Source organism: Piliocolobus tephrosceles, chromosome 1, assembly GCF_002776525.5.
Source record: "Piliocolobus tephrosceles isolate RC106 chromosome 1, ASM277652v3, whole genome shotgun sequence".
Lineage (NCBI taxonomy): Eukaryota > Metazoa > Chordata > Mammalia > Primates > Cercopithecidae > Piliocolobus > Piliocolobus tephrosceles.
In genome coordinates this window covers 198,246,867-198,272,296 of record NC_045434.1, presented here as the reverse complement: position 1 = coordinate 198,272,296, position 25,430 = coordinate 198,246,867, and the positions used below count along the sequence as shown (strand labels likewise).

Sequence of the window (25,430 nt, the reverse complement as noted above, 5' to 3'; positions counted from 1 at the left end):
GGCTGGAGTGCAGTGGTGTGATCTTGACTGACTGCAGCCTCCACCTTCCGGGATCAAGTGATTCTCACGCCTCAGCCTCCTGAGTAGCTGGGATTACAGGCGTGTGCCATTATGCCCAGCTAATTTTTATATTGTTAGTAGAGACAGGGTTTCACCATGTTGACCAGGCTGGTCTTGAACTCCTGACCTCAGGTGATCCGAGGAGTCTCCCTATTTGGAAGGTATACAGTTACCCTAAATATAAGGCTCCTGGTAGTTAGGAGGCCTCATACTTCCTCACCCATAAAATACTGGGACCAGAGCGGTGTGGGGAGACCCTGACAGTCGCTTATTCCGTGACTTTGGCCGAGTCTTGGGCTTTCTTGGGTGACAGGACTCCACTGGGAGCAGCTCCTGAGATATTTGCCTGCCTTCTTCCCTCTCTTCCACCTCAATGGACACTGTCTATTCTACTCTGCCTTGTCAACTTGATAAACAGTTGGGAGCCTGATTGGGTGTTGCCTCAGAAGAATCAACCTGTTCTGGCAGTGCCCAAGCCTGGGGCCGCCCAAGACAGTTCTCACCCCTGCCTCTCAGCTGGGAACCATATGTTCCACTTTGCACCGTGTCTTTGCTTAAGGGACAAAGTCACTGATTCCAAGGTGGAATATCCCTGCTCTGGGTTAACCGTGCACGTGTACTTGTGAATGCTCCACCTCTAAAATAACCCCAGTGAAGACATACAGCGTGGTTCCTCAGCAAAAAAAGGAGCAGAATAGGTTGAGAAGGCTGCCAGTGGGGTCCAGAGGTGGGAGCTGGCCAGGTACTACCCATTCCCTCCCTGCAGCAGAACTGGGCACCCATGTTTGTGGTTTCCAACCTGAGTGTTAGAGGAAGGGCTTGCTGGCGGGAGTCATTTTTGCTCTCCATTGCCCTATGTCAGGCGCTGCAGGGCGTCTCGTAGGTGTGTGTACAAGCCATGTGACCCAGGGCTGGTGGCAACTTCTTGGCCTGTCTTTGAATGCTCATAAAATTGGACCTGTCATCACTTCACAAGGGTTTGAGGGCGTAATTAATGTTGATGAAGCCCTTTGAAACGCTTAGGTGGAGTTATATTAGGCTACTGCTAATCATGTCTGTCTCTAACTGGTTATTACATGTGGACATTCATATGTTATTGGAAATGGCTTTTAAAAGAAACCTCAGCCACCTGTGTCCTTAGTGGAAATGCAGCACTAATAAGATTATGTTTTTTTTCCTAATTGACTGTGCCACCTTTGAAGGACACTTCATAGAACACAATGGAGACAGTCTGGAGGAGTAATTATCATCAAGAGGCTGGAAGTCAGGCTTAGATGCCAAAAATAGGACTCATAGTAACACCCATCTCATAGCGTTGTTTGTGGCCCTAAGAGAAGGGTGCACAGAAAGGGCTTAGCACACCATGTGCTCCATCAGTACCAGCCTTTATTATCATACTGACTGTTGGGGATCAGAAAACCATACCCGAAAAAGAAAGCCTCAGAAGCAAAAGTTCCTCACTGACCTTCTCTTGCTCTCCTTTCTCTGGCCCCCCTTCTCCACCAGCCTAGCCACAGAAACTACAATCCCTCTTCCCCAAGGCAGGTCATAGAAACCAGAATCCCTGCAGGCACTGAGGTGACTCATGCTTGTAATCCCAGAACTTTGGAAGGCTGAGGCGGCCTTTGAGCCCAGGAGTTCGAGACCAGCCTGGGCAACATGGTGAAACACCGTCTCTACTAAAAATACAAAAATTAGCTGGGCGTTATGGCATGCACCTGTAGTCCCAGCTACTCAGGAGGCTGAGGTAGGAGTATGGCTTGATCCCTGGAGATGGAGGTTGCAGTGAGCTGAGATCACGTCACTGCATTCCAGCCTCATTCCATCCTGGGTGACAGAGCGAGACCCTGTCTCAGAAAGAGAGCGAGAGAGAGAGAGAGAGACAGATACCAGAACTTCCTTTCCACAAATCCAGCTATACAACCTAAAATATTACTCTAATTTTCTTCCACTTTTCTTTGTAAAAATTGGCCACAAGGAAATTATCAGACCTACTTTTTCTGATCATAGTTCAGAAGACCCCCATTCCAGAGAGGATCCTGCCTCATATAAGAAGGGAATGCTGCCCAGAGAGGCTGAGAAGAATCTCAACAGACAGACCTGGCTGGGTTCCCCACTCAGTCTATCAGCATTATATCAGGCCCCTTTGTCCAATCATATTTCTACACAGCCGTCCATACTGAAAATGACAGTTCCTCTTCTGTCTTTGGGTCTTCACTCTGAAGGCTCCCATGTCATATAAAATGATGATCAAGTCAATTTATACGCCTTTTCGCCTATTAATCTGCCTTTCATCAGTTGATTTTCAGCGAACCTTCCGAGGGCAATGGGGAAGTCTTCGCTTGGCACCTACATAACCTTTTAGCCTCCAGTGTTTTTCCTGCCTAGATGGGTTCACCCTTGTGAGGTTTATAGTTTTCAATTCTGGGTCCCACCCTTCCCTGCCCCACTGCCTGACTCGTCTCTGTGGCCACAGTGGCTTCCCTCGGCGCTTCTGCAGCTCTGCACTTCCACCAGTAGCGAGTTATTAAGACATTCTCAGGCTAACACCTTCACAGACTAAATCCTTGTGGCCATCTCATCTTGGTCCCCTGTGGTAAAAATAAAATAGCTACCAGTTATAGGTAGCTTTTGAAACTAATATGAAACTACCATCTTTATGCATCAAAAATGGTTGAGTATTGGCCGGGCTTGGTGGCTTATGCCTGTAATCCCGGCACTTTGGGAGGCTGAGGCAGGCAGATCACCTGAGGTCAGGAGTTCGAGACCAGCCTGGCCAACATGGAGAAACCCCATCTCTACTAAAAATGCAAAAAAAAATTAGCTGGGCATGGTGGCACATGCCTGTAGTCCCAGCTACTCAGGAGTCTGAGGCAGGAAAATGGATTGAACCGTTTCTGGCAAATGTAAACATTGGTATTTTTTAAAACTGTTAGATACTCTTAACTGAAGCCCTTGGTATAAAGACCATTCAGTACCCATTATCAGCCCTCTGAAAAATACATAAGCTGTTCTTTAAGTGTTGAAAATTTTACATCATTCCCTTTTCTCCTTGAATTTGTATTTCCATTCTATTTCCCTCACAGAATTTTATTCCAAAATTGTGTATTTTAATACTTGAAAGTTTTACTCCCATACTTCCATTAAAAGGGAAACTTTGGACAAATGAAATTTAACAGAGTTATTTGAGCTAAGAATGATTCATGAATCAGGCAGGCTCTCAGAACCAGAAGAGGTTCAGAGAACTCCGCTTTAGTGGCCTGAGCAGCAGGCTTTTATAGGTTGAGTACAGAAGCAAAGCAAAGAAATGGCTTGATTGGCTACAGATAGGTGCTTGCCTTATTTGGGTCTGATTGGAGGAAAGTCCCTAGTTAGAGGTTAGTTGATGCTTTGATTGGTTATGCTTAAGTTTCATTTTACTGGTTACATTGAAATTCAGTTTGCTTACATAGGAACCCAAGGCCCTACAGCTGTCTCAGCCTGATGGCCTCCCAGTGAAAAATTTTTCATACTTCTCTATAAGAAAGATGTAGAATAGGTAATGAAATTTCATTTATTAAAATTTCCTTGGATATAAGGTTCATAAGTGTTGATTTGATCAGAAGAGTTTTTTATTGGTATGATTGACTGAAAGCTGTTAATGCAGTATAAAGTTTTACAATGATTTTTTTTTTTTTTTTTTTTTGAGATGGAGTCTCGCTCTGTCGCCTGGGCTGGAGTGCAGTGGCCAGATCTCAGCTCACTGCAAGCTCCGCCTCCCAGGTTTATGCCATTCTCCTGCCTCAGCCTCCGGAGTAGCTGGGACTACAGGGGCCCGCCACCTCGCCCGGCTAGTTTTTTTGTATATTTTAGTAGAGACGGGGTTTCACCGTGTTAGCCAGGATGGTCTCGATCTCCTGACCTCGTGATCCGCCCGTCTCGGCCTCCCAAAGTGCTGGGATTACAGGCTTGAGCCACCGCGCCCGGCTACAATGATTATTAAGCAAAAAAATCCAGTATATTAGAAATGAATATCTGAATGAGAAGAATGCAGCTTTCTTTAAAAATTAATTTCTGTATTCAAGATAAATATTACTGATTGCTAGAATGAGGTAGAGTTTAGCATCCATTCTATTGCAAGTTTTGGTTCCCATAGCTAAAGTGCTAAGAACTTTATTCACATTAGTGTAAGTACCTGGAATGGAAGGAGTGTTGGTATAGCAGTATCACTACATTCTTTTCCTTTTTCTTTTTTTTGAGACAGAGTCTCACTCTTGTTGCCCAGGCTGGAGTGCAGTGGCGCGATCTTGGTTCATTGCAACCTCCGCCTCCCAGGTTCAAGTGATTCTCCTGCCTCAGCCTCCCAAGTAGCTAGGATTACAGGTGCCAGCCACCACACCTGGCTAATTTTTGTATTTTTGCTAGTGATGGGGTTTCACCATGTTGGCCAGGCTGGTCCTGAACTCCTGACCTCAAGTGATCCACCCGCCTCACCCTCCCAAAGTGCTGGGATTACAGGCATGAGCCACCAAGCTAGGCTCTAGTATCACTAAATTCTTTAAACTCCTTCCAAGTTACATGCTAAAAATCACGTTATGATAAACTATTTTCATCAGCTAACAATATGATTAGAGCCACCTTCATTTTTGTTCAAAGCAAAGTACTGAATGCACCTAATTTACAACAAGATTTGTTTTGCTTTCACAATATTTTCACCTAAAGACACCTTGTGTTAACCTGATATATCTAGAATGGGTCTGGGAAATTGAAATATTATTTTTACTATACCTTTGCTTATGCTGTACTTTAATGCACATATATTTTTACATTTATTATTTAGTATAGTGCATAAGTATTTGTATATACATATATTTCAAGTATAATGTATTGAAATATTTGTATATACATATATTTCAAGTATAAATGATTTTATTTTATAACAAACTTTGAATATATTTTTGTCAAAGCTTAGAGCAGCAAATTTAGCTCATTCAATCTATGTAATAGATCTGGAATATAACCTAATTAATGAAGGTAGTCCTTATTGTCTAAACATCAGTCAAACCAGACTCTGGCTTAGGAATATTCCAACAAGGGCCAAACTATCCCATTCCAGTGTCATGCCTTAACAGGAATACGGATGACAGAAGGAAGAAAAGTCATTCTTAGAATGGGTGTTACAGCATCTTGATGATCACCAAAGAAACGTGGGAAACAAAATTTCAGAATTCCCCTTGATTTCCTGGTGGTTTTACAACTTGGCAATGTACCAGAGTCAGATTCGAAGGTAAACGAAGGACAAGCCTCTCTTTGATCAAATGGGAAAAAGCTGCTGTGAAGGGTGAAATGAGAAAGCGGAACATAACGAAAAGCTAGCAAAGAACGTGGAGGGACATGAAGATAGGTGATCAAGTCCCTTAAAACTGTCAGCATCACCTCGTGGAAGAAAATCTCTGGCCCCAGTCCAAAGAAAATGGCCTTCTAGTCCTTGCAACCCTGAGTTCTATTTTATTTATTTTTTTGTTTTATGACCTCTAAGTGTTCAAGTAAAATGATTTCTCTTTTAGAAACATAGTCCTAATAACGTCACTCAGAGCCTGCCTGTCCTCTCTAAGCCCAGGTCCAGGTCCAATGTCTTGGAATAGGGCCTCTCTGGTTTCTTTCCATCTTCCCTGGATCCCCCCCCTTTTTTTTTTTTTTTTTTTTTTTTTTTTTGTATTTTTACTAGAGACAGGGTTTCACCGTGTTAGGCAGGATGATCTCAATCTCCTGACCTCGTGATCCGCCCGCCTCGGCCTCCCAAAGTACTGGGATTACAGGCGTGAGCCACCGCGCCCGGCCCCCTGGACCCCTTTTAAAACTGGATTAAAGGAGGTTCCCTTTAATCAGTTCCCCAATCCCATTTTTCCCTGAGTCTTTTCCCCTTACACCAGCCATCTTTCTCTTCCTCAAAAGTGCTTGCTTGTTCCCACCTCAGGAGCTTCCTATGCATTGTGGAATGGCTTTCTCCACCCCACCCCCACCACTCCAGGTCATTCCTCAGAGATGCCTTTCTTGACCACCCCCCAGTACACACACTAGGTCAGGTCCCTGTCATGTAGAGTACCCTGTGCCTCTCCTGTGTAGCACTAACCACAATGTGATTACATAGTCAGTTCAATGTATATTATGTGAGGACAAGGACAGGGCATGGCGCAAACTAGGCACTGAAGGAACAAATGACTGTAGTGCCATTCTTCCCTTCTCTATACTTCTTGTGCCCATCTCTAATAGATTGTAATTTTTTTTTGTGAGATGGAGTTCCACTCTTGTTGCCTAGGCTGGAGTGCAATGGCACAATCTCGGCTCACTGCAACCTCTGCCTCCCAGGTTCAAGCGATTCTCCTGCCTCAGCCTCCCGAGTAGCTGGGATTACAGGCATGCGCCACCATGCCTGGCTAACTTTGTATTTTTAGTAGAGATGGGGTTTCTCCATGTTGGTCAGGCTGGTCTCGAACTCCCAACCTCAGGTGATCTGCCCACCTCAACCTCCCAAAGTGCTGGGATTACAGGTTTGAGCCACCGCGCCCAGCCAGATTGTAGTATTTTAAGTGTCTATATTCTGCACTAGCCTGGGAGTCACTGGGTCAAGAACCAATTCACCAGCTCCCAATAACAGTTACTATTTATTCAATACCTACCCTGTTCCAGGCCTGTTATAGAGCTTTATATATTACATAGTTTGACATAATAATTATAAGCATAGGCTCTGGTGTCAGACTACCTGGGTTCCCATCCTTCTTCAGCCACTTACTAGGTATCTCTTATCCGCTGTGCCTCAGCTTCCTCACCGAGGAAAATTACATGATAATAGTACCTGCCTTAAAAGGTTGTTATGAGGATTAAATGAGTTAATATGTTTGAAGTATGTAGAGTAATACTTGGCACATAGTAAGTGCTTGATAAATGTTAGTTTATCATTATCATTGTTGTCATGATTTCTAGTCTTTACAACAAGGCTAGTCTATCAGTTTCCAGAGGCTGAGCTCTCTCTTGTAAACCCGATCACCTCCCACTGGCATGTGCCTAACACATAGAAGGTTCTCATGATGCCCTATTGTTTAATGATGTTTGAATCTAACTATGATAGCTAATATTTATTGAAGGTATTTACTGAAGGCTCTGAGAAGCCCCATAGTAAAGAAATCTGTATCCATAAACCCTCTGACTTGTGCTAGGAATCATGCTTTGTTACTTCCATGGGTTTATCTTGTTTCATTCTTGCAACTGCCCTGAGGAGTAAGTACCCTTAATAACTCCATTTCACAGTTGAGGAAACAAATGCCCAAAGATATGTCCAAGTCACAGTGTCATGAAGGACAGAGGCTGGATTCAAGGTGAGGTCTGCCTGACTCTAGAGCCTAACCTCTGAATAACCACACTCCACACACTTATTGTGCTGGAGCAATTCCTTAGGATTATGATGTCCTCTTAGTTTCCACAAAATACTGTACATTGTAGGTTGCCTTCTGCAGTCCTCTTCAGCCACAAATGTTGGTTGAGGGGGTTGGGTATGCTCTGCCTTAGGCCGGGTGCCATGTGAAGGTTGGAAGAGCAGGCCAGGCATGTAAAAAAAACTCAGGCTGAAAGTCTGAGAGCCTAAATTTTAGCTATGGTCCTTCTATACTGCCTTTGCTACATAATATTAAGCCAGGTAGTTCAGGTCTTGTGCCCAGAGTAAATTCCTCCTTTGACATTCCACCTTTTTCTCAGCACTCTCTCAATTATTGCCATTGATTTGTGCTTAGATTAAGTCATGTATTCAGGAAACATAAACTGAGTTCCTTCTATAGATTGGGAAAGAAAAGAGAGACATGGAGACTCCAATTAGATATCATTTCTAAATGAAAGGAAGGCAGAATTCCGTCTACCCATATCAGATGATTAAGTTTTAAAAAGAATTAAGAAATCTGTGACAATAATAGCATAATGCGTGGGGGAGAGAGATGGAACAATATAGGAGCAAAGGTTTGTATAACACTAAAATTAAGTTGCTATTAATCTGAACTAGATTGTTACAAATTAAGGTGTTAATTATAATCCTCAGCACAACCATTAAGAAAATAACTCTAAATATATAGCAAAATAAATGATAAGGGAATTAAAGTGGTACACTAGAAAACATATCTACCACAAAAGAGGGCAGTAATGGAGGAATTGAGGAACAAAAAGAGACAATAGAAAACAAATGGCAAAGTGACAGAAGTCCTTTCTTATCACTAATTATTATTAAATGTAAGTGGGTTAAACTCTCCAAGTAAAAGGCAGAGATTGGCAGAATATATATTTTAAAACATTCAAGTATGTGCTACAAAAGATTGTCTTTAAATTCAAAGACACACATAGATTGAAAGTAAAAAAGAAGAAGATATTCTATGTAAACAATAACTAAAGGAGAGCTGGAGTGGCTGTACTAATATTAAACAAAATAGACTTGAAGATAAAATTGTTACAAGGTACAAAGAAGGACATTATATTATGATGAAGGGGTAAATTCATCAAGAAGATGTAACAATTGTAAAATATATGCACCTATAGAGCCCCAAAATACATGAAGCAAAAACTGACAGAATCAAAGGAAGAAATAGACAATAATAGCCAAAGACTTGAATAGTGAATACACCACTTTTACCAATGGATAGAACAATTAGGAGATCAGGAAGGAAATAGAAGACTTGAACAACACTGTTAAGCAACTAGAACTGACAGAAATCCATAGAATATTCCACTCAACAAAAGCAAAATACAAATTCTTCTGAAGTGCACATGAACATTTTCTGGGATAGAGCACATATTAGGACAGAAAACAAGTCTCATTACATTTAAAAGATTGAAATTATACAAAGTATGTTTTCTCATCACAGTGGAATGAAATTAAAAATCAGTCACAAAAGGAAATTCACAAAAACAAAGTGGGAAATTCACAAATATATATAAATTTAACAGCATCCTCCTAAATAACCAACAAGTCAATGAAAAAAAATCCAAAGGAAATTATAGGAACTACCTTGAGACAAGCTGATCCTAAAATCCATATGGAAATCCAGGGGACCCAAAATAGCCAAAACAATCTTGGAGGAAGAAGAACAAAGTTGAAGAACTCACACTTCTGATTTCAAAACTTACTACAAAACTACAATAGTCAAAACAATATGGTACTGGCATAAAGACAGACAAATAAATCAATGGGACAGAATTCAGAGTCCAGAAATTAACCCATATATCTATGATCAATTGATTTCAATAAAGATGCTAAGACTATTCAATGGAGAAAGAATAGTCTTTTCAACAAATAGTGCAGGGATAACTGGATAGCCACATATAGAAGAGTGAATGAAATTGGATTCCCACCTCACACCATGCATAAAAATTAACTCAAAATGGATTGGAGAGCTAAATGTAAGAGCTAAAACTATAAAATTCTTAGAAGGAAATAAGGTGTTCATTTAAATCAGGCAACAGTTTTTGTCTCTTTTAGTTCAGTTCCTTCATTGCTGCCTTCTTTTGTGTTAAATAGATATATTTTGTAGTGTACCATTTTAATTCCCTTGTCATTTCTCTTACTATGTATTTTGAGTTATCATCCTAGTAATTGTGCTGAGGATGACAATGAACACCTTAACTTATAACAATCTAGTTCAGATTTTTTTTTTTTTTTTTTTTTGAGACGGAGTCTCGCTCTGTCGCCCAGGCTGGAGTGCAGTGGCCGGATCTCAGCTCACTGCAAGCTCCGCCTCCCGGGTTTACACCATTCTCCTGCCTCAGCCTCCTGAGTAGCTGGGACTACAGGCACCCGCCACCTCGCCCGGCTAGTTTTTTGTATTTTTAGTAGAGATGGGGTTTCACCGTGTTAGCCAGGATGGTCTCGAACTCCTGACCTCGTGATCTACCTGTCTCGGCCTCCCAAAGTGCTGGGATTACAGGCTTGAGCCACCGCGCCCGGCCTCTAGTTCAGATTAACACCAACTTAATTTTAGTAGTACATGAAATGTCACACCTATATAGCTCCATCTCTCTCCCCCACCCATGATGCTATTATTGTCACAAAATATGACACCAAAAGCATAAACAACAAAAGAAAACAATAGATAGGTTAGACTTCATCAAAATTTAAAACTTTTCTGCATCAAAGGTAGAAGTCTAGGCTCTCTGTGTGCTCTCCGTTGACACCATGGGGAGGAGGACACCTCGCCACTGGCTCCCTACTTAGCCTTTCCTGATAGTCCCAGCAGGGGAGCCGGGGGGCTGACTTAGTTCATTTGGGCTGCTGTAACAAAATGCCATAAACTGGGTAGCTTATAACAACAGAAATGTATTTCTCACAGTTCTGAAAGCTGGGAAGTCCAAGATCAAGGCACCAGCAGATTGGGTGTCTCGTAGACAGCACCTCCTCCCTGTGTCCTCGCATGATGGAAGGGGCGAGCAGCCTCTCTTGGGCCTCTTTTTTAAGAACACTAATCCCATTCATGAGGGCTCCCCTGCATGACCAAAGGCACCACCTCCTAATACCATTCCCTTAGGGGTTAGGACTTCAACATATAAACTTAGGGGGTAGCTGGCTCAAACATTCAGACGTACAGGTACCTTGTTCCTTGTGGTGTTTGGAGTTTGGAGGTTATTGTCTAAAAGTATTTTTCTTGCCAAGCTTCCCATCGGCTTGTCCTTTGGTAGTGAGAGAAGGCTTTTCTTGGGGCTTTTGTTTTCCCTGCTCCACTCCTGTTGGTATTTCCAGAGTGCTGGCTTCTTCATCTACAAGTTTGGGATGTATGAGGCAAAAAGAATAAATACAGAATACCCAAGAAGCTCACCATATGCCATTCTTTTCTAGCTTGTCTGCCTGCCTTCTTCTCTCTGCCTTCAGAATTGTCTTTTTTTTTTTTTTTTTTTTTTTTTGAGACAGAGTTTTGCTTTTGTCACCCAGGCTGGAGTGCAATGGCATGATCTCGGCTCACTGTAACCTCCGCCTCCTGGGTTCAAGTGATTCTCCTGCCTCAGCCTCCTGAGTAGCTGGGATTATAGGCACCCACCACCACACCCAGATAATTTTTGTGTTTTGTTTTTTTTTTTAGTAGAGATGGAGTTTCACCAAGTTGGCCAGACTGGTCTGGAACTCTTGACCTCAGGTGATCCACCTGCCTTGGCCTCCCAAAGTGCTGGGATTACAGGCGTGAGCCACCATGCCCAGCCTTATGTTTGTCTTATATGTGATGACCAGGGTTTTAGTTGTACGTAGCAGGAAGAATAGGGAAGAATACATCTACTCTATCTTACCAGAAGCAGATGTTCTGGCCGGGCGCGGTGGCTCAAGCCTGTAATCCCAGCACTTTGGGAGGCCGAGACGGGCGGATCACGAGGTCAGGAGATCGAGACCATCCTGGCTAACATGGTGAAACCCCGTCTCTACTAAAAAATACAAAAAACTAGCCAGGCGAGGTGGCGGGCGCCTGTAGTCCCAGCTACTCTGGAGGCTGAGGCAGGAGAATGGTGTAAACCTGGGAGGCGGAGCTTGCAGTGAGCTGAGATCCGGCCACTGCACTCCAGCCTGGGCGACAGAGCGCCAGACTCCGTCTCAAAAAAAAAAAAAAAAAAGAGGCAGATGTTCTATAATTGACTTTTTAAATGGAAAGTTATAAGCTAATTTTTTTGTGTGCAAGGAGCATTAAAATATTGAAACTAAGAGTCATTATATTTGTAAATATAATTTGTTAGATTTATAATAATTAGTTCTGTGGTAAGGTTTTATTTCAAAAAACTAAATTTGAATAACATATTTCTTTTTACAAAAGAAAAGCAGATTCCCTTTTTTGTCCACCAAAGCCATGCCTCTAAGAAAGGGGAAGAAAAAACCTCACTCATGTTTATGAGAAGTTGGACTAATAATAAATATGTCCCAAACTGCTTTTCCCCAAAGTGTTGATTCTGTTGAGCTTTTTAGTTGCAAGTAACAGAAACAAGTTCTTAAGCAAGAGGCCGGGTATTCCTGGCTTCAGGAAAGTCCAGAGTGAGGATGGCTCCAGGGTCTTGAGGAGCAGCAACTAATGATTTATTCGGGCCTCACCTTGGGCTGAAGGGAGCCAGCCTTTCTTCAGCCTTTGTGTTTCTCAGTCCAAGATCTGGATCCCAGAGAAAGAGATTCTGGCCTGCCTAGCTTGGGTCACACTTGCCTAGCTTGGGTCACACACATGTCTTAGGGAGGATGGAGCACTGGGAATGTCAGTTCCAATAAGACTCTGTCCAATGGGGAGGGGGTGGAGAAGAGTCCTCCCCAGCAAAATCAGAGTGCCCTTTATCAGAAGAAAAGGAAAGGATTAAAATGTTAGTCAAGTGAGAGTCATAGATGCTTACTCCAGACACCCATGGCTGGATTCCAAGTTAAGAGTTCTAGAGCCAAATGAGTTTGAGAGCCTGAGTAAGACAAGGAGAAACTCTTCTGAGAGCCTCTAACATGCTCTGGGGGCCTCCCAGCAGTGGGTAGAGGATGCATTGCCTTTAACTACATGGTGCTTTTCTTGCCTTGGAACCCCATTAGCATCTCTGGGAACTCGGCTGGGGGAACCCTGGCTGGGCAGGTCTCCAGCAAGCCTTTTAGCTCTGAGATCCTGTGATCCTATAGGAAGGACGTGTTCTGCCCGCAGGTGGCTTTATTCCATCTTGCTGCTCATCAGGTGAGTCAGAATCAGTTCCCAGCTCTGACTTTTTCCACGTGGGGGACACATCTCAGATGTGGTGAGGTCACGGTGGCAGAGCTGGGACTAGACTGGAGTCCCCTGGCTCCACGTTTTTCCCTTCTGTGGCAGCCCTGAGCCTTGTTGGGAGAGAAGTTAAGGACAACTGTCCATGGTGATTTCAGTTGGTGGGCCTCCCTCTCGGTCCTCCTGCCCTCGCCTGTCCCTGGCCAACTGCCCCTTCTCAGGGAAGACCTGCCCTCAGCTCTCTAAGCCCCGCCATCTAGGAGAGGGAAGGAGGGTGGGTTGACTTCACTGTTACTGCTGACTCTGTCCTGAGGAGGAAGCCTCGGCCAGCTCTGGCCTCTGCGGGGCACCTTGCTAGTTGTCTGTCTTTCCAGATGGACTGAACATATGACAGTGAGGACTGTTTGTCTTGTTAACTGCCGATTCCCTAGGGCCTGTCCCATGCCTTGAAGAATGGGCAGGATTTCACCAGGGAGGGGAGCCAGCTGGGGTTGGGAAGAGAACATGCTGGGAAGGAGGATGCAGCAGTGGCCAGCATAGAGCATTCCTTGGTGTTCAGTGGTGGAATAAGGCCGAAGGGTGTATTGGGGACTCACTATAGTGTGGTTTAAATGCTAGTACACTTTGGCCCAGCAATTCCACTTATAAGAATTTGTCCTGGCTGGGCGCGGTGGCTCAAGCCTGTAATCCCAGCACTTTGGGAGGCCGAGACGGGCGAATCACGAGGTCAGGAGATCGAGACCATCCTGGCTAACATGGTGAAACCCCGTCTCTACTAAAAAATACAAAAAACTAGCTGGGTGAGGTGGCAGGCGCCTGTGGTCCCAGCTACTTGGGAGGCTGAGGCAGGAGAATGACATAAACCCGGGAGGCGGAGTTTGCAGTGAGCTGAGATCCGGCCACTGCGCTCCAGCCTGGGCGACAGAGCCAGACTCCGTCTCAAAAAAAAAAAAAAGAATTTGTCCCAAGGGACTAATCCAGACAAATGCACAAAAATGTGTGCACTAGGCTCTTCAATCACAGCATTGTTTTTTAAAAAGGAAACATAATAGACACAGGGGACTCCAAAATGGGGAAGGGTTGGGGTGAGGGCGAGAGTTGAAAAATTACCGATTGGGCACTGTGTACACTTACTTGGGTGATGGGTTCACTAGAAACCCAAACCTCCACATTACACAATATACCCATGTAACACACCTGCACATGTACCCCCTGAGTCTACAATAAAACTAAATGAAAAATTAATAATAAAGGAAACAACCTAAATATCCAGTAATAGCAAAGCTATGATATAAAATATGGCACATCCAAAAATAATGAGTTATTTGACATTTAATAAAAATGACAAATTAGGTATGCCTGACAGGAAAATGTGTTCACAATATGCTAAATAAAAAAACAGATTATAAAACAGATGGTAATCTTATTTTTATAAAGTAAATTAACATTTCCATTGATATGTAAATTTATGGACAGGAAAATGTTTGCAGGAGTAAGAACCAAAATGTTTATAGTCATTATCTCTGGGTTATAGAATTAAAGGTGACTTTTCTATTATGGTTTTGGTGTTATTGTTATTTTTATTTTTCATTTTTTTCTCATGCTACCTTGTCTAATTTATTATCTATATGTATTTCCTAATTACAATGCATATGTGTTTGGTAATCATTTTATAAAGTAAAAAATTCCATGCCAGGAAGTCTGAACCTAACTCATAGGTGATGTAAATTAACTTTTTATAAATTGAATAATTGAAAATGCCCTAAGCAAGTGAGCCAGTTAAAAGAGTTTCATTGAAATCCCTCTGGGAAATGGAAGACTGTTGACAAGATAGCAAAAAGTATTCTCTGGCCTGTATTTCTCTTGTAAATTCTGATTTTGGAATGTTGCTTTTCTGCACAAGATGATGGCAAGTTAATACTTTTGTTTTTTTTTGAGACGGAGTCTCGCTCTGTCACCCAGGCTGGAGTGCAGTGGCACATCTCGGCTCACTGCAAGCTCTCTGGGTTCATGCCATTCTCCTGCCTCAGCCTCCTGAGTAGCTGGGACTACAGGCACCCGCCACCACGCCCGGCTAATTTTTTGTATTTTTAGTAGAGACGGGGTTTCACCGTGTTAGCCAGGATGGTCTTGATCTCCTGACCTCGTGATCCACCCGCCTCAGCCTCCCAAAGTGCTAGGATTACAGATGTGAGCACCGCGCCCGGCCGGCAAGTTAATACTTTAAAGGGAATAGCACAGCAGGTTTTGACCTTGTCAGGTCAGTGTGATTGGGCCACCAAAGTATCCAATTCAGGACAGCGTTTTATAAACTAGCAAAGCAGCCAGATTAACCTTGAGTAGTAAAATTTCAGTTATGGGTCTGGAATGTGGCTTTGTCACTGATACTTTTTTTCTGGTTTTGTTTTGGGGCAGCAAATGGTTGAGTGTCAAAAGTGTCCTGGGGCCCCGTGGCTTGTGCCCAAATCATGTTTACTCCTGTGAACTTTCCTTACAGGAAAACCTGATCGGCGCCCTCTTGGCGATCTTTGGGCACCTTGTGGTCAGCATTGCACTTAACCTCCAGGTAAGTTTCAGTCACCAGCACTGTCTGGGGGCAGAGACACAGCAGATAAATCAGGGTGTCTTATCCAGGTCCAGCTGCCTCCTTTCTGCAGGGCCTTGCCTACTCCATCCCTGGGCTGCACCTGGGGCAATGCCTTGTGGGCCGTTCCAGGATTTCTCTTGATTTGGTGGGCCCACTCCATCCTGCCCTCACTCTCCTAGCCAGGTCCTCACCGTCTCTCCTTGGGCTTTGCAGCGACCTCCTGCTAGCTTCCCTGGCTCTGGTATCATCCTCTCTTTGCCTTGCCACATAGCTGCTGGAATTACCATAGTTTTGTCAAATTCAACTCTAATTACAGCATTGTTCATTACTTACAAGCCTCTGGGATGCCCTGTACAGCTGCTGGGGACCCCCCTACTGACCTCCAGGTCCCCTCGGCCTGTCTGAGTTCACAAGCAGCTGTGGTGTGGAGCAAGTTGATAGCTAATGAGCTTCTCGTGGGGGCACCAGGGAGCTGGTGCTACTGGCATGCAGGCACAACTGAGGTTTACACTGGGAGAGTGGGACAGTTAATGCCCCTGGAGGCTGCCTTCTGCCAGGAGGGGTGGGAGGCAGGGAATAAAAGGCCCAGGCTCTTATCCTCTGCTAGGATGATTCTAAGGTGAGATTCGCAGAGTTTTTCAGAGGGCCCCTATGGGACTGAGCCCTAGTTGCCCACAGGACTAATTCACTCATGAACCACCTTTCATCTCCGTTCCCTGCCTCACTTTCCCCCTCCCTTACTTGAGCTCCCTGGAATCATCTCATACAGACTACCTGCTCCACGTTCTTGTCTCAGGGACTGCTTCTGGGAAACCCAAATAAGACTTGATACCTGCTAACAGGATGAATCCCACAGCACACTGGCTGGCTTCACTCCACCAGCACTGCCCAGCTTCTGCCTGCAGTGACCTGCTCTCCCTGGCCCTGGAGCAGGCAGGAGACTGTGATCCCTGTGGGCACACGCATGTGCCTTGTTCACCTGTACCCTGTGCATCTCAGCTCTGGGATGTGTATGTTTCCATGTGTCGCTGAGACCATGTGGTCTCTTAGCTACTTGAATGATTCGTTCTCTTCTTTCTCCAGGGCAGCATCTCTGGTTATTTATCTGCTTCTGGGCAGCCCACATCATGATCCTCCCCAAATGGCAGAATTGGTCCTTTAAGTCAACGTGACTTTCTAGCCTGTTAGTTACCACCTCAGTTTCCATGTCACAGGTTCACATTTCTCCAAAAAAGAATATTGACCATGCTTGAGCTATGTAACCACCCCAGGGAGCGCAAGGTCCACTGATACCCACACAACTGCCCAGTGAGAGCTGCTGCCATGTAGACAGGAAGGAGTGTGCCATACACTTGGGCATCCAAACATGAGGAATCCTGGAAACTGCAGAGAAAGGGAGGAGGTCGACCCAAGGGCCAGGCCACGTGGGATCCTTAGACTATGGCTTCCCCCCTGAGACTGCACATTGCCTGTGACGTGCATTAGAAATGCCTGTTTTCGGGCTCACCCACACCTCTGAGACTGACTCAGGATGAGGCCCAGGCGGGTATTTTGTCAGAGCTTCCCAGGGGCTTATAAGGATTCCCAGTGTGTTGGAGTACTACTGTCCTAGAATAACCATCTAGTATTTAGATCCCTACTGTTTTACTCGTTTGTGAGTCAGAACTCCACAAGAACCTGACAAGTCTTCCCAATTTATTTTCAAGTTGGGGGTAGATTTAGGGTAACTACATCATAGCATTTTTTCCCCCAAACATATGAGCAAATTACATTATTTCTCGGGTTTCTAGAAATACTGCCACATCCGCCTGGCAGGCTCCAAGGATCCCCGGGCCTATTTCAAGACCAAGACATGGTGGCTGGGCCTGTTCCTGATGCTTCTGGGTGAGCTGGGTGTGTTCGCCTCCTACGCTTTCGCACCGCTGTCACTCATCGTGCCCCTCAGCGCAGTCTCCGTGATAGGTAAGACCAGGGCTGCCCCACCCTCCCCTGGGGTGCTCCCAGCTGTGTGACCAGAGTGCCACTGCCAGGATCAAAGGTGTCCATTGAACAAACCAGCTCTAGCTTGGATAGTAATAGCCTAATACAAAGGACTTCAGACACACCAGGCCCTGTAAGTTCTTACAGATATTAATTCTGCTAATCTTCCAGCCACCTGTTGAGGAAGGTGATGTTGTTATCCCCATTTAACAGATGAGGAAACTAAGGCACAGGATAATGAAATTACTTTCCCCAAATGACACTAGTGAGTAACAGGGCTGGGATATGAACTGGGCTGTGTGGCTCCAGGATCTGTTTAAGATTCAGCAACTTTATTAGGATTGCTTTTTATTTCTAAAAGAAGAAGGAAGATAAACCTTAACCCATGTATCTTTTCACCGTCAAGATACATTAAGTTTGTCACTGGGTGCAGTGGCTTGTACCTGTAATCCCAGCTACTTGGGAGGCTGAAGTGTGAGGATCACTTGAGGCCAGGAGTTTGAGACCAGCTGGGGCAACATGGAGAGACCCCATCTCTACAAAAAAAAAAAAAAAAAAAAAAGAAAGAAAGAAAAACAATTAGCTGGGCATGGTGGTGTGCACCTGTGGCCCTAGCTACTTGGGAAACAGAAACAGGAGGATCCCTTAAGTCCAGAGTTTGAGGCTGCAGTGAGCTTTGATTGCACAATTGTACTCCAGCCTGGGTGACAGAGCTAGACCCCATCTATTAAAAACACAAATTAAGCTTTTGTAGGGTTTGGGGCCAGGCCAGGCTTGTCTCAAATTCTTGAGCTCAAACTATCTGCCTGCCTTTCCTCCCAAAGTGCTGGTACTACAATCGTAAGCCACTGCGCCCGGCCATTAACTTTCTCATCTGCCAGCTTTATATGATTTCCATAATCACTGAACCAGTGTTTCAGAACTTTTGAACCAACTAAAAGACAAGGGAGCTTTAATGTTCATGAGAACACAAGCAAAACAAAATTAGGAAAAAAAAATTTCTTCTTAAAGAAAATATGTTAGTAGATGAGTGAACAATAGCTTTTTTGTGTGCATAGCAGCCAGGACAATGAACTTGCTTTGAAATATTTCTTTCCATTTTACTGGCAAGCACTACTCTGCCGAGATGCTCTTCTCTGCTCTTAAAGGGGAAAGTCATATTTTGGGTCTTATTCCTCCTTGAGTTAAGAGGTTCTCTTCTATACAAGGGATGGCAGATGCATGGTAACTATGTGCCCCTCCCTTCCTGTGCTCAAGGCAGACATCATTAATCAATCATGGCACTCCTTCCTAGAGAGCAAAGATGGGGCCTCAGAATTCTCAGTGTTTCCAACAGTCACTACCAATCACCAGGAGTTGGCAAAGGAGCAGAAACCTATTTACTTTCCCTGATCCTGTCATAAGGCCCTGTTTTTCCTAACCAGGGTTGGTGAACTGACAGCTTACAAAGTGAATGAGGTCCTCAGACATGGTGTGTATTTTTCCCCACAAAGTATTTTTTTAAATGTAATTTGAATGTCTTTAGCTGAGGCAAGTAGTTTGCCAGAGTCTCAGCCTGTCCCTATTGTCTTACTTCCGGACCATTTTCTATGTTTCTGTTATGTTACTCCCCAGCCCCTCTATGTGATCTTACCTGTAGCCTTATCACTCTGCTCTGCCCACTGCAGGTATCTCCAGAGGGCTCCCAAACCTTTTTCCCAATGAGAAATAAATAAGTGACTGGTGCTTTAAATATTAGTCTTCGAATTTTAATAAGGTTCAAATAACCAAATTATTTTGTTTTTTTAAAGAGGCCAAGTTATAATGATAAAACTTCAGATATCAGCCACTGGGAATAAGGGGCCCTAGAGCTTCTGAAGTCATCCAGTGAGGAGTAATATTAAAAATAATAATGATTATCACTTATTGGATATCTATGACTTAACCATCACTGCTCCAGGTACTTTTAGTAGTAATACTAGCTTAGTTATTGAGATTGACTGTGTACCAAATGATTTACATATATCATTGAATTACCCCTATCATTCAGAAAAGTAATTTTCAATGGTATGCTGGTAAACCACCTCTCAGAGAGACAAAGGAGAGGAAAAAGAAGAGGAGAGGGAGGGACGGAGAAAAGGGATGGAAAGGTGGAAAGGAGAAAAGGAAGACCTGATTTGTAGCGTTTGCCAGTTTATATGGTATAGACATTATTACTCCCACTGTGGCCAATTTCAAACTACAGATGGTTTTCTGAATGTGTAACAAAATATTTAACATTCTATGAGCTGGTGTCATCTGGATCTAACACCGTATTTCATAGATTAGAGAACTGAGACTCAGGTGAAATGACATATCCAAGGACACACAGCCAGAAGAGGCAGAACTAGGGTAGTGAGTGATCCAGGTCTGTTCGCAGTGACTGCCAGCCCTATTCTTTTGGGCAGTCCCAAGGGTGTTTGAGTACATCTGTGAACATGAAAGAGCCAGGAAGAGGAAAGAGCCAGAGAAATGTCAGAGGTGGGTATTACGGTGGAAGAAGTAAGCGCCCTGGCCTCCTGCAGTCCTGGGTTCAAGTCTTGCCTTCCCCTACCACCTTCATGATCTTGAGTGGGCCCTTTACCTCTCTCAGCTTCAGTGTCCCCATTTGTCAAATAGGAATAATGAGAGTACCCACCCCCAAGGGTGAACATGCCAGAAATAACTTGTGTAAATCGCCTGTCACACAGCAGGTACTCAATGCTTCTGGCCTTGTAGGAAATCCTCAGGAAGGAAGGCTCCTCTCTGAGCCTCCCTTTCCTAGATGGAATCACACAGGAACCAAGCTCTTGGCAGCGTGAGTGACAGGTTAGGAAGTACCAAGTTCCAATGCAAAGGAGCCACCCAGAAGGCCTGGGCGAAGGGATGCCCTTTCACTGACGGCAGCCTCAATTCCCTTTTCTTTGTGCTTCATTTTTCAGCTAGTGCCATCATAGGAATCATATTCATCAAGGAAAAGTGGAAACCGAAAGACTTTCTGAGTAAGTTCAGGGATTTGTACTGTGTCCTTAATTTTATATGAATGCTTTTTTTTTTAAAATTGTAAAACCAGGTCACTCTAATTCAGAGGTTATCTGCCTCCTGCTGTCCTCTGTGGTTCTATGTTCTGCCCTCAACAGGCTCCTGAGAGCTGGAGTTTTTAATCAGGGGTTCTCAAGCCTGACCACACATCAGAATCATCGGTGAAGCTTTTGAAAATGGACTTTTTATCCACCCCATTGGATCAATTTTGAGCATATATTATTGGGATTTTAGGAGGCCCAATAAAAGAAACCCTCTCTCCCTGACCAAGTTCTAAAGCAATGGGAGTCAAACACAGGCAATCAGAAGTCGTGCTTTACTCCTAATAAAAGCTAGATGAGGGCATTTTAGGTGAGCTAGATTAAAGCATGAAGCTGCTTAGGTGAGCAGCCAAGGGAATGTCCTTGCACTCTCCCCACAGGACCCTCCAGCTCCCAGTCAGACCTTGGGTGGGTCCCCCCAAGAAACACTTGGGTTTACAGAGTGGAGACACTTAGCAAGAATTATTGCTTCACACAGTTTGGGCCAGAGAAGGAAGAAAAAAGATCAAAGCCCCAGTGTTTAATTTTTAAGTAGAACAGCTCCATCCAAGTTGAGAAATGTAGACCAACAGGGCAAGAGGCAGAAGTGTCACTTTAATGGAGGTCTCTCCCCATGGAAACCCAAGGAGTTGGGAAGAAGCGTTCCCCCCAAAACACCTACTGAGTGCCATGTTGTGTTATAGGTGCTGGGGATACAGCAGTAGGATAGATGGGGCTTCTGCTCGCAGAGATTGTCGTCGTGTGTGTGTGTGTGTGTGTGTGTGTTGGGGGAGGGGAGCGGTAACAATAAACAAGTAACTAAATGAAATAATTTTAGGTTGTAGTGAGTTTTTCAGAGAAAATTGAATGCTTTTGGGGCCTGGGGAGATGGGAACACTTTCCTAGACTGATCAGGGTCAGACTCTCTGAGGAGGTGATTTTCCCCCCAGTTTTTATTTTAATTTCAGTGGCACATGTGCAGGATGTGCAGGTTTGTTACATAGGGCAATGTGTGCCATGGTGGTTTGCTGCACAGATCATCCCATCACCTAGTTGTTAAGCCCGGCATCCATTAGCTATTCTTCCCAATGGTCTCCCTCCCCCAAACCCCCACCCTCCAACAGGCCCCAGTGTGTGTTGGTCCCCACCCATGTGTCCATGTGTTCTCATCATTCAGCTCCCACTTACAAGTGAGGACACGCAGTATTTGGTTTTCCATTCCTGCATTAGTTTGCTGAGAATAATGGCTTCCAGCTCCATCCATGTCCCTGCAAAGGATATGATATTGTTCTTTTTTTTGACTGTGTAGTACTCCATGGTGTATATGTACCACATTTTCTTTATCCAATCTGTCATTGATAGGCATTTAGGTTGATTCTGTGTCTTTGCTATTGTGAATGTGCTGCAGTGAACATATGTGCACATGTATCTTTATAATAGAACAATTTATATTCCTTTGGGTATATACCCAGTAATGGGATTGCTGGGTCCAGTGGTATTTCTGCCTCTAGGACTTTGAGGAATCCCCACACTGTCTTCCACAATCATTGAACTAATTTACACAAGGAGATGATTTTTAAGCCCAGATCCAGTTAATACTAAGGAGATTTCCATCCCCAGGTCTGTGGGCAGGGTTTTCCACACACTGGGAGCCACAGGTGCAAGGATCTGAGGCAGGAAGAAGCTTGGTTTGTCCAGTCTCAGTAAGGCTGTGTAGCCAGAGGGTAATGAATAAAGTGAGAGTGAGATCAGGGAGACGTGGAGACTGGCTGATGTGTAGACCTTATGTGCCATACTGAGGAGTTGAGGAGTGAGGTGATGGTGGCCCAAGCTCTGTCCTCAGAGATTCTGAGCTCTGGGCTGGGGCCGGGGCATTGGCATTCTTATAGAGCTCACCAGGGTGAAGTGTATACTGATGTCTGCAAATTGCTTTGAAATGCATCAAAAATAAGATGGATTAATGCATGGATACAGAGATGGATAGATATGTGAGAAAACAAGCATGAAAGGTCAATTTAGAATCTAGCTGTTGGGACTATGGGTACTTATTATACAACTCTTTGAACTTTAATGTACGTCTGAAAAATTTTAAAACAGAACTTCAGGGAGACAAAATTTCCAAGATGTTGTGGATATACAGCCAGGTTTGGGGACCACTCTGCATCACTAATATAGAATAAGATCAAGGTGGGACCAAGAGGCCCAAAAAGAAAAGAATTTTACTCTGAAAAAAAAAAAAAAGCAGAACTTTGCCAAAAGAAAAAAGTCGAGACTTTGGAGCTACTGCCTAGAAGACCAAACGACAGACTGAATTTCAGTAGTCTTAATGATGGGGCAGGGGGGTTAGGGCTGGTTCTAAGACCAGTATAGAAGTTTGCATCCCTTTGGGAATACTCTAGGTAGTCCTAGGATGAGAGCCATGCTAGTGCAAGCAGTACGCTATGTGACTTGGAAAAAGAAGGCCCCTCTGGTCATCTGTAGTTTTGTAGGCACAAGGCTTGATGAGCAGAGCATGGGCTGGATTTTAGCCCATTTCACCCATTCGGCCAGGTGCCCTTGTGCAGTAAGCAACCTGCACAGCTGAACGTGGCTGTCTTACTTGGAGTTCCATTACATTTAGCAAACATTCACTCAGTGCTAGAGCTGTGTTGGACACTGCAGGTGTAGAGATGAGTAAGACCCATCCCTGCCTGAAGAAAACTTTAGATAACAGACTTACTTTGTTGAGCTTAACCGTGGCTCATTCATTCATTAAACCATTCAACAACCGTTTTTTGAACACCTCCTACATTTACGAAGCCTAGTACTAAGAATAAAGATAAAAGACGTTTAACATAGAATCACATTTTCTCTAGACAGTGGGATGAAATAGGCAAAGTTAGTTCTATCCCAGAGAAGTCCAGAGGCCTGTGGTCACCGTAAGTGTGGCGTAGAACTCTCAGCTGTTTTTTGGCTGCCTGGGGCTGGGCTGGACCTTGGAGGCTTTTCACCAACCTTACAGAGTTCAATAGGAGTGTGACAAGACTCCAGGGAAGAGACAAGAGCCATGCCACCTGGACCACTACCAGTCTGTGACAGGTCTGTGGAGTAGAATATTGATAGTAGGTATATAGCTATTATATAGTTCCCTTGACATTAGGTTAAATAACCAGTTGGGAAAGGATGAGGTAATTTTTAAAAGGTACATGTTGAGCTCTGAAGGTTGGCCTTTATGTTTTATTTTATTTGGTTTTTTAGTTTGCCCATAAAATGATTTTAGTTTTAAAATGTTACCTATAAAATGTGCATTAAAATCACAGTGCAATACTATCATGGCTAAAATGAAAAAGACAAAATGTTTAAGTGTTGGCAAGAATGTAACTAGAACTCTCTTGCTCTACTGGGGGGAGTGTAAATTGCGACAGCCACTTGGGAAAAACATTTGACACTAACTACCAAATTGAACATCCACATGTCCTATGGAGGAATTCCACCCCTCATTTTATACTCAACAGAAATGCATACATGTGTTTCTCAAATGACATGTACGAGAATGTTCACAGCAACATAATTTTTTATAAGTCCAGGCTGGAGACTCCTCAAATGCTCCCCAGCAGTAGAATGGATAAATTGTGTTGTATTTACACAGTGGATCACCATACACAGTGAGAACAAAGGAACTGCCACTGTGCCCCACAACGCAGATGGATCTCAGAAACATGTTGAGTGAATACAGACAAAAGAGATCACACTGTATGGGTCCATTCATATAAAGCACAAAGCCAGGAAAAGCTATCAGTGCTGTTACAGGTCAAGATAGTGTTACCCTGAGAGCGGGGTCTAGTGATCAGTTTCACAAATGAGAAATTTCAGGATCTGACTCATGTTCTCTTTCTCCATCTGGGAGCTGGTTTCATGAGTGTGTTCACTTTGGGAAAATTCCTCAAGCACTTTTTGTATGCATGTTATGCTTCATTAAAGTTTTGTTTTGTTTTTTTTTTACATTGTGTTTTTTTTTTTTTAACAAAATTAAGGAAGATCATTTATTTTTTAAAGTAAAGAAAAACCAAAAATACAAACAGTAACAGGTCATGGTATGTTGCAGGAGAAGCCTGTTTTTTCATGGTTGAGCATGTGTACTGTATCTCGGGCCTGTTGTTACAATGAGTCCGTGACAGCCCCTCTTCCCTGCAGGGCGCTACGTCTTGTCCTTTGTTGGCTGCGGTTTGGCTGTCGTGGGTACCTACCTGCTGGTGACATTTGCACCCAACAGTCACGAGAAGATGACGGGCGAGAATGTCACCAAGCACCTCGTGAGCTGGCCTTTCCTTTTGTACATGGTAAGAGAAGCCTCCAGTCATTTCCCCTGAGATGGCAGGAGGGAGATCAAGTCCTAGAAACCAGAAACATGAATACCCAGCAATAGGGGATTCCATGAATTGTGGCACATTGTGCCAGCATGAAAGACCGTGCTTCTGGAGAGTATGCAGTTCATGGTGAAATGCTTGTTTTATTTATGTCCTGAGTAATATTAAAACCATTATATAGTCTGATGCCAGTTTTGTTTTTTAGAAGTGGGTATAGATTTGGTCATGTAATATATCTATGAAGGCCTAGATGCGAAAGCAAATTGCATCAGTGGTTGGCTCTGGGAGATAGTCTTATGACTCAGTCTTATTTCCTCTTCATCTTTCTGAATTGTCCAAAATTTCTACAGTAACCATTTCAAACTTTGATGGTAAGGGGAAGAAAAAGTTAAAACTGTAAACAATATAAGAATGTTATTTTATTATTTTTCCCAGTATCACACTGCTGATAGAAGTCCAGGAGATACGGGAAACTTTGTCTCCTAACCCCTCCACCAGAGCTCAGTCCTCTGCCCCAGTTCTACCCCATTTTAAGTCTATAAATCAACTGATTAAGGAAAACATCTACAGTATTTGATAAAGCTATTGGTACGTTCTTGTTCCATGCCCTGTGCTGTGCTAAATACATTTTTATATATCATCTCAGATTCTCTTAACCCTATAAAGTAAATGTTCTTCCCATTCGATG

At 43.7% G+C, this 25,430-nt stretch overlaps 1 protein-coding gene across 2 annotated transcripts in view; it reads left to right on the top strand.

Moving 5' to 3' along the window:
* The window catches only part of NIPAL3 (NIPA like domain containing 3), a 56,541-nt gene that overhangs the window by 10,249 nt on the left and 20,862 nt on the right, over positions 1 to 25,430 (top strand). For both annotated transcript variants that reach the window (XM_023219640.1, XM_023219641.2), the window contains 4 exons: positions 15,268 to 15,336; positions 17,148 to 17,319; positions 20,277 to 20,336; positions 24,570 to 24,715. In XM_023219640.1, the coding sequence (XP_023075408.1) occupies positions 15,268 to 15,336; positions 17,148 to 17,319; positions 20,277 to 20,336; positions 24,570 to 24,715 (447 nt within the window). The remainder of the gene's footprint in view (positions 1 to 15,267; positions 15,337 to 17,147; positions 17,320 to 20,276; positions 20,337 to 24,569; positions 24,716 to 25,430) is intronic.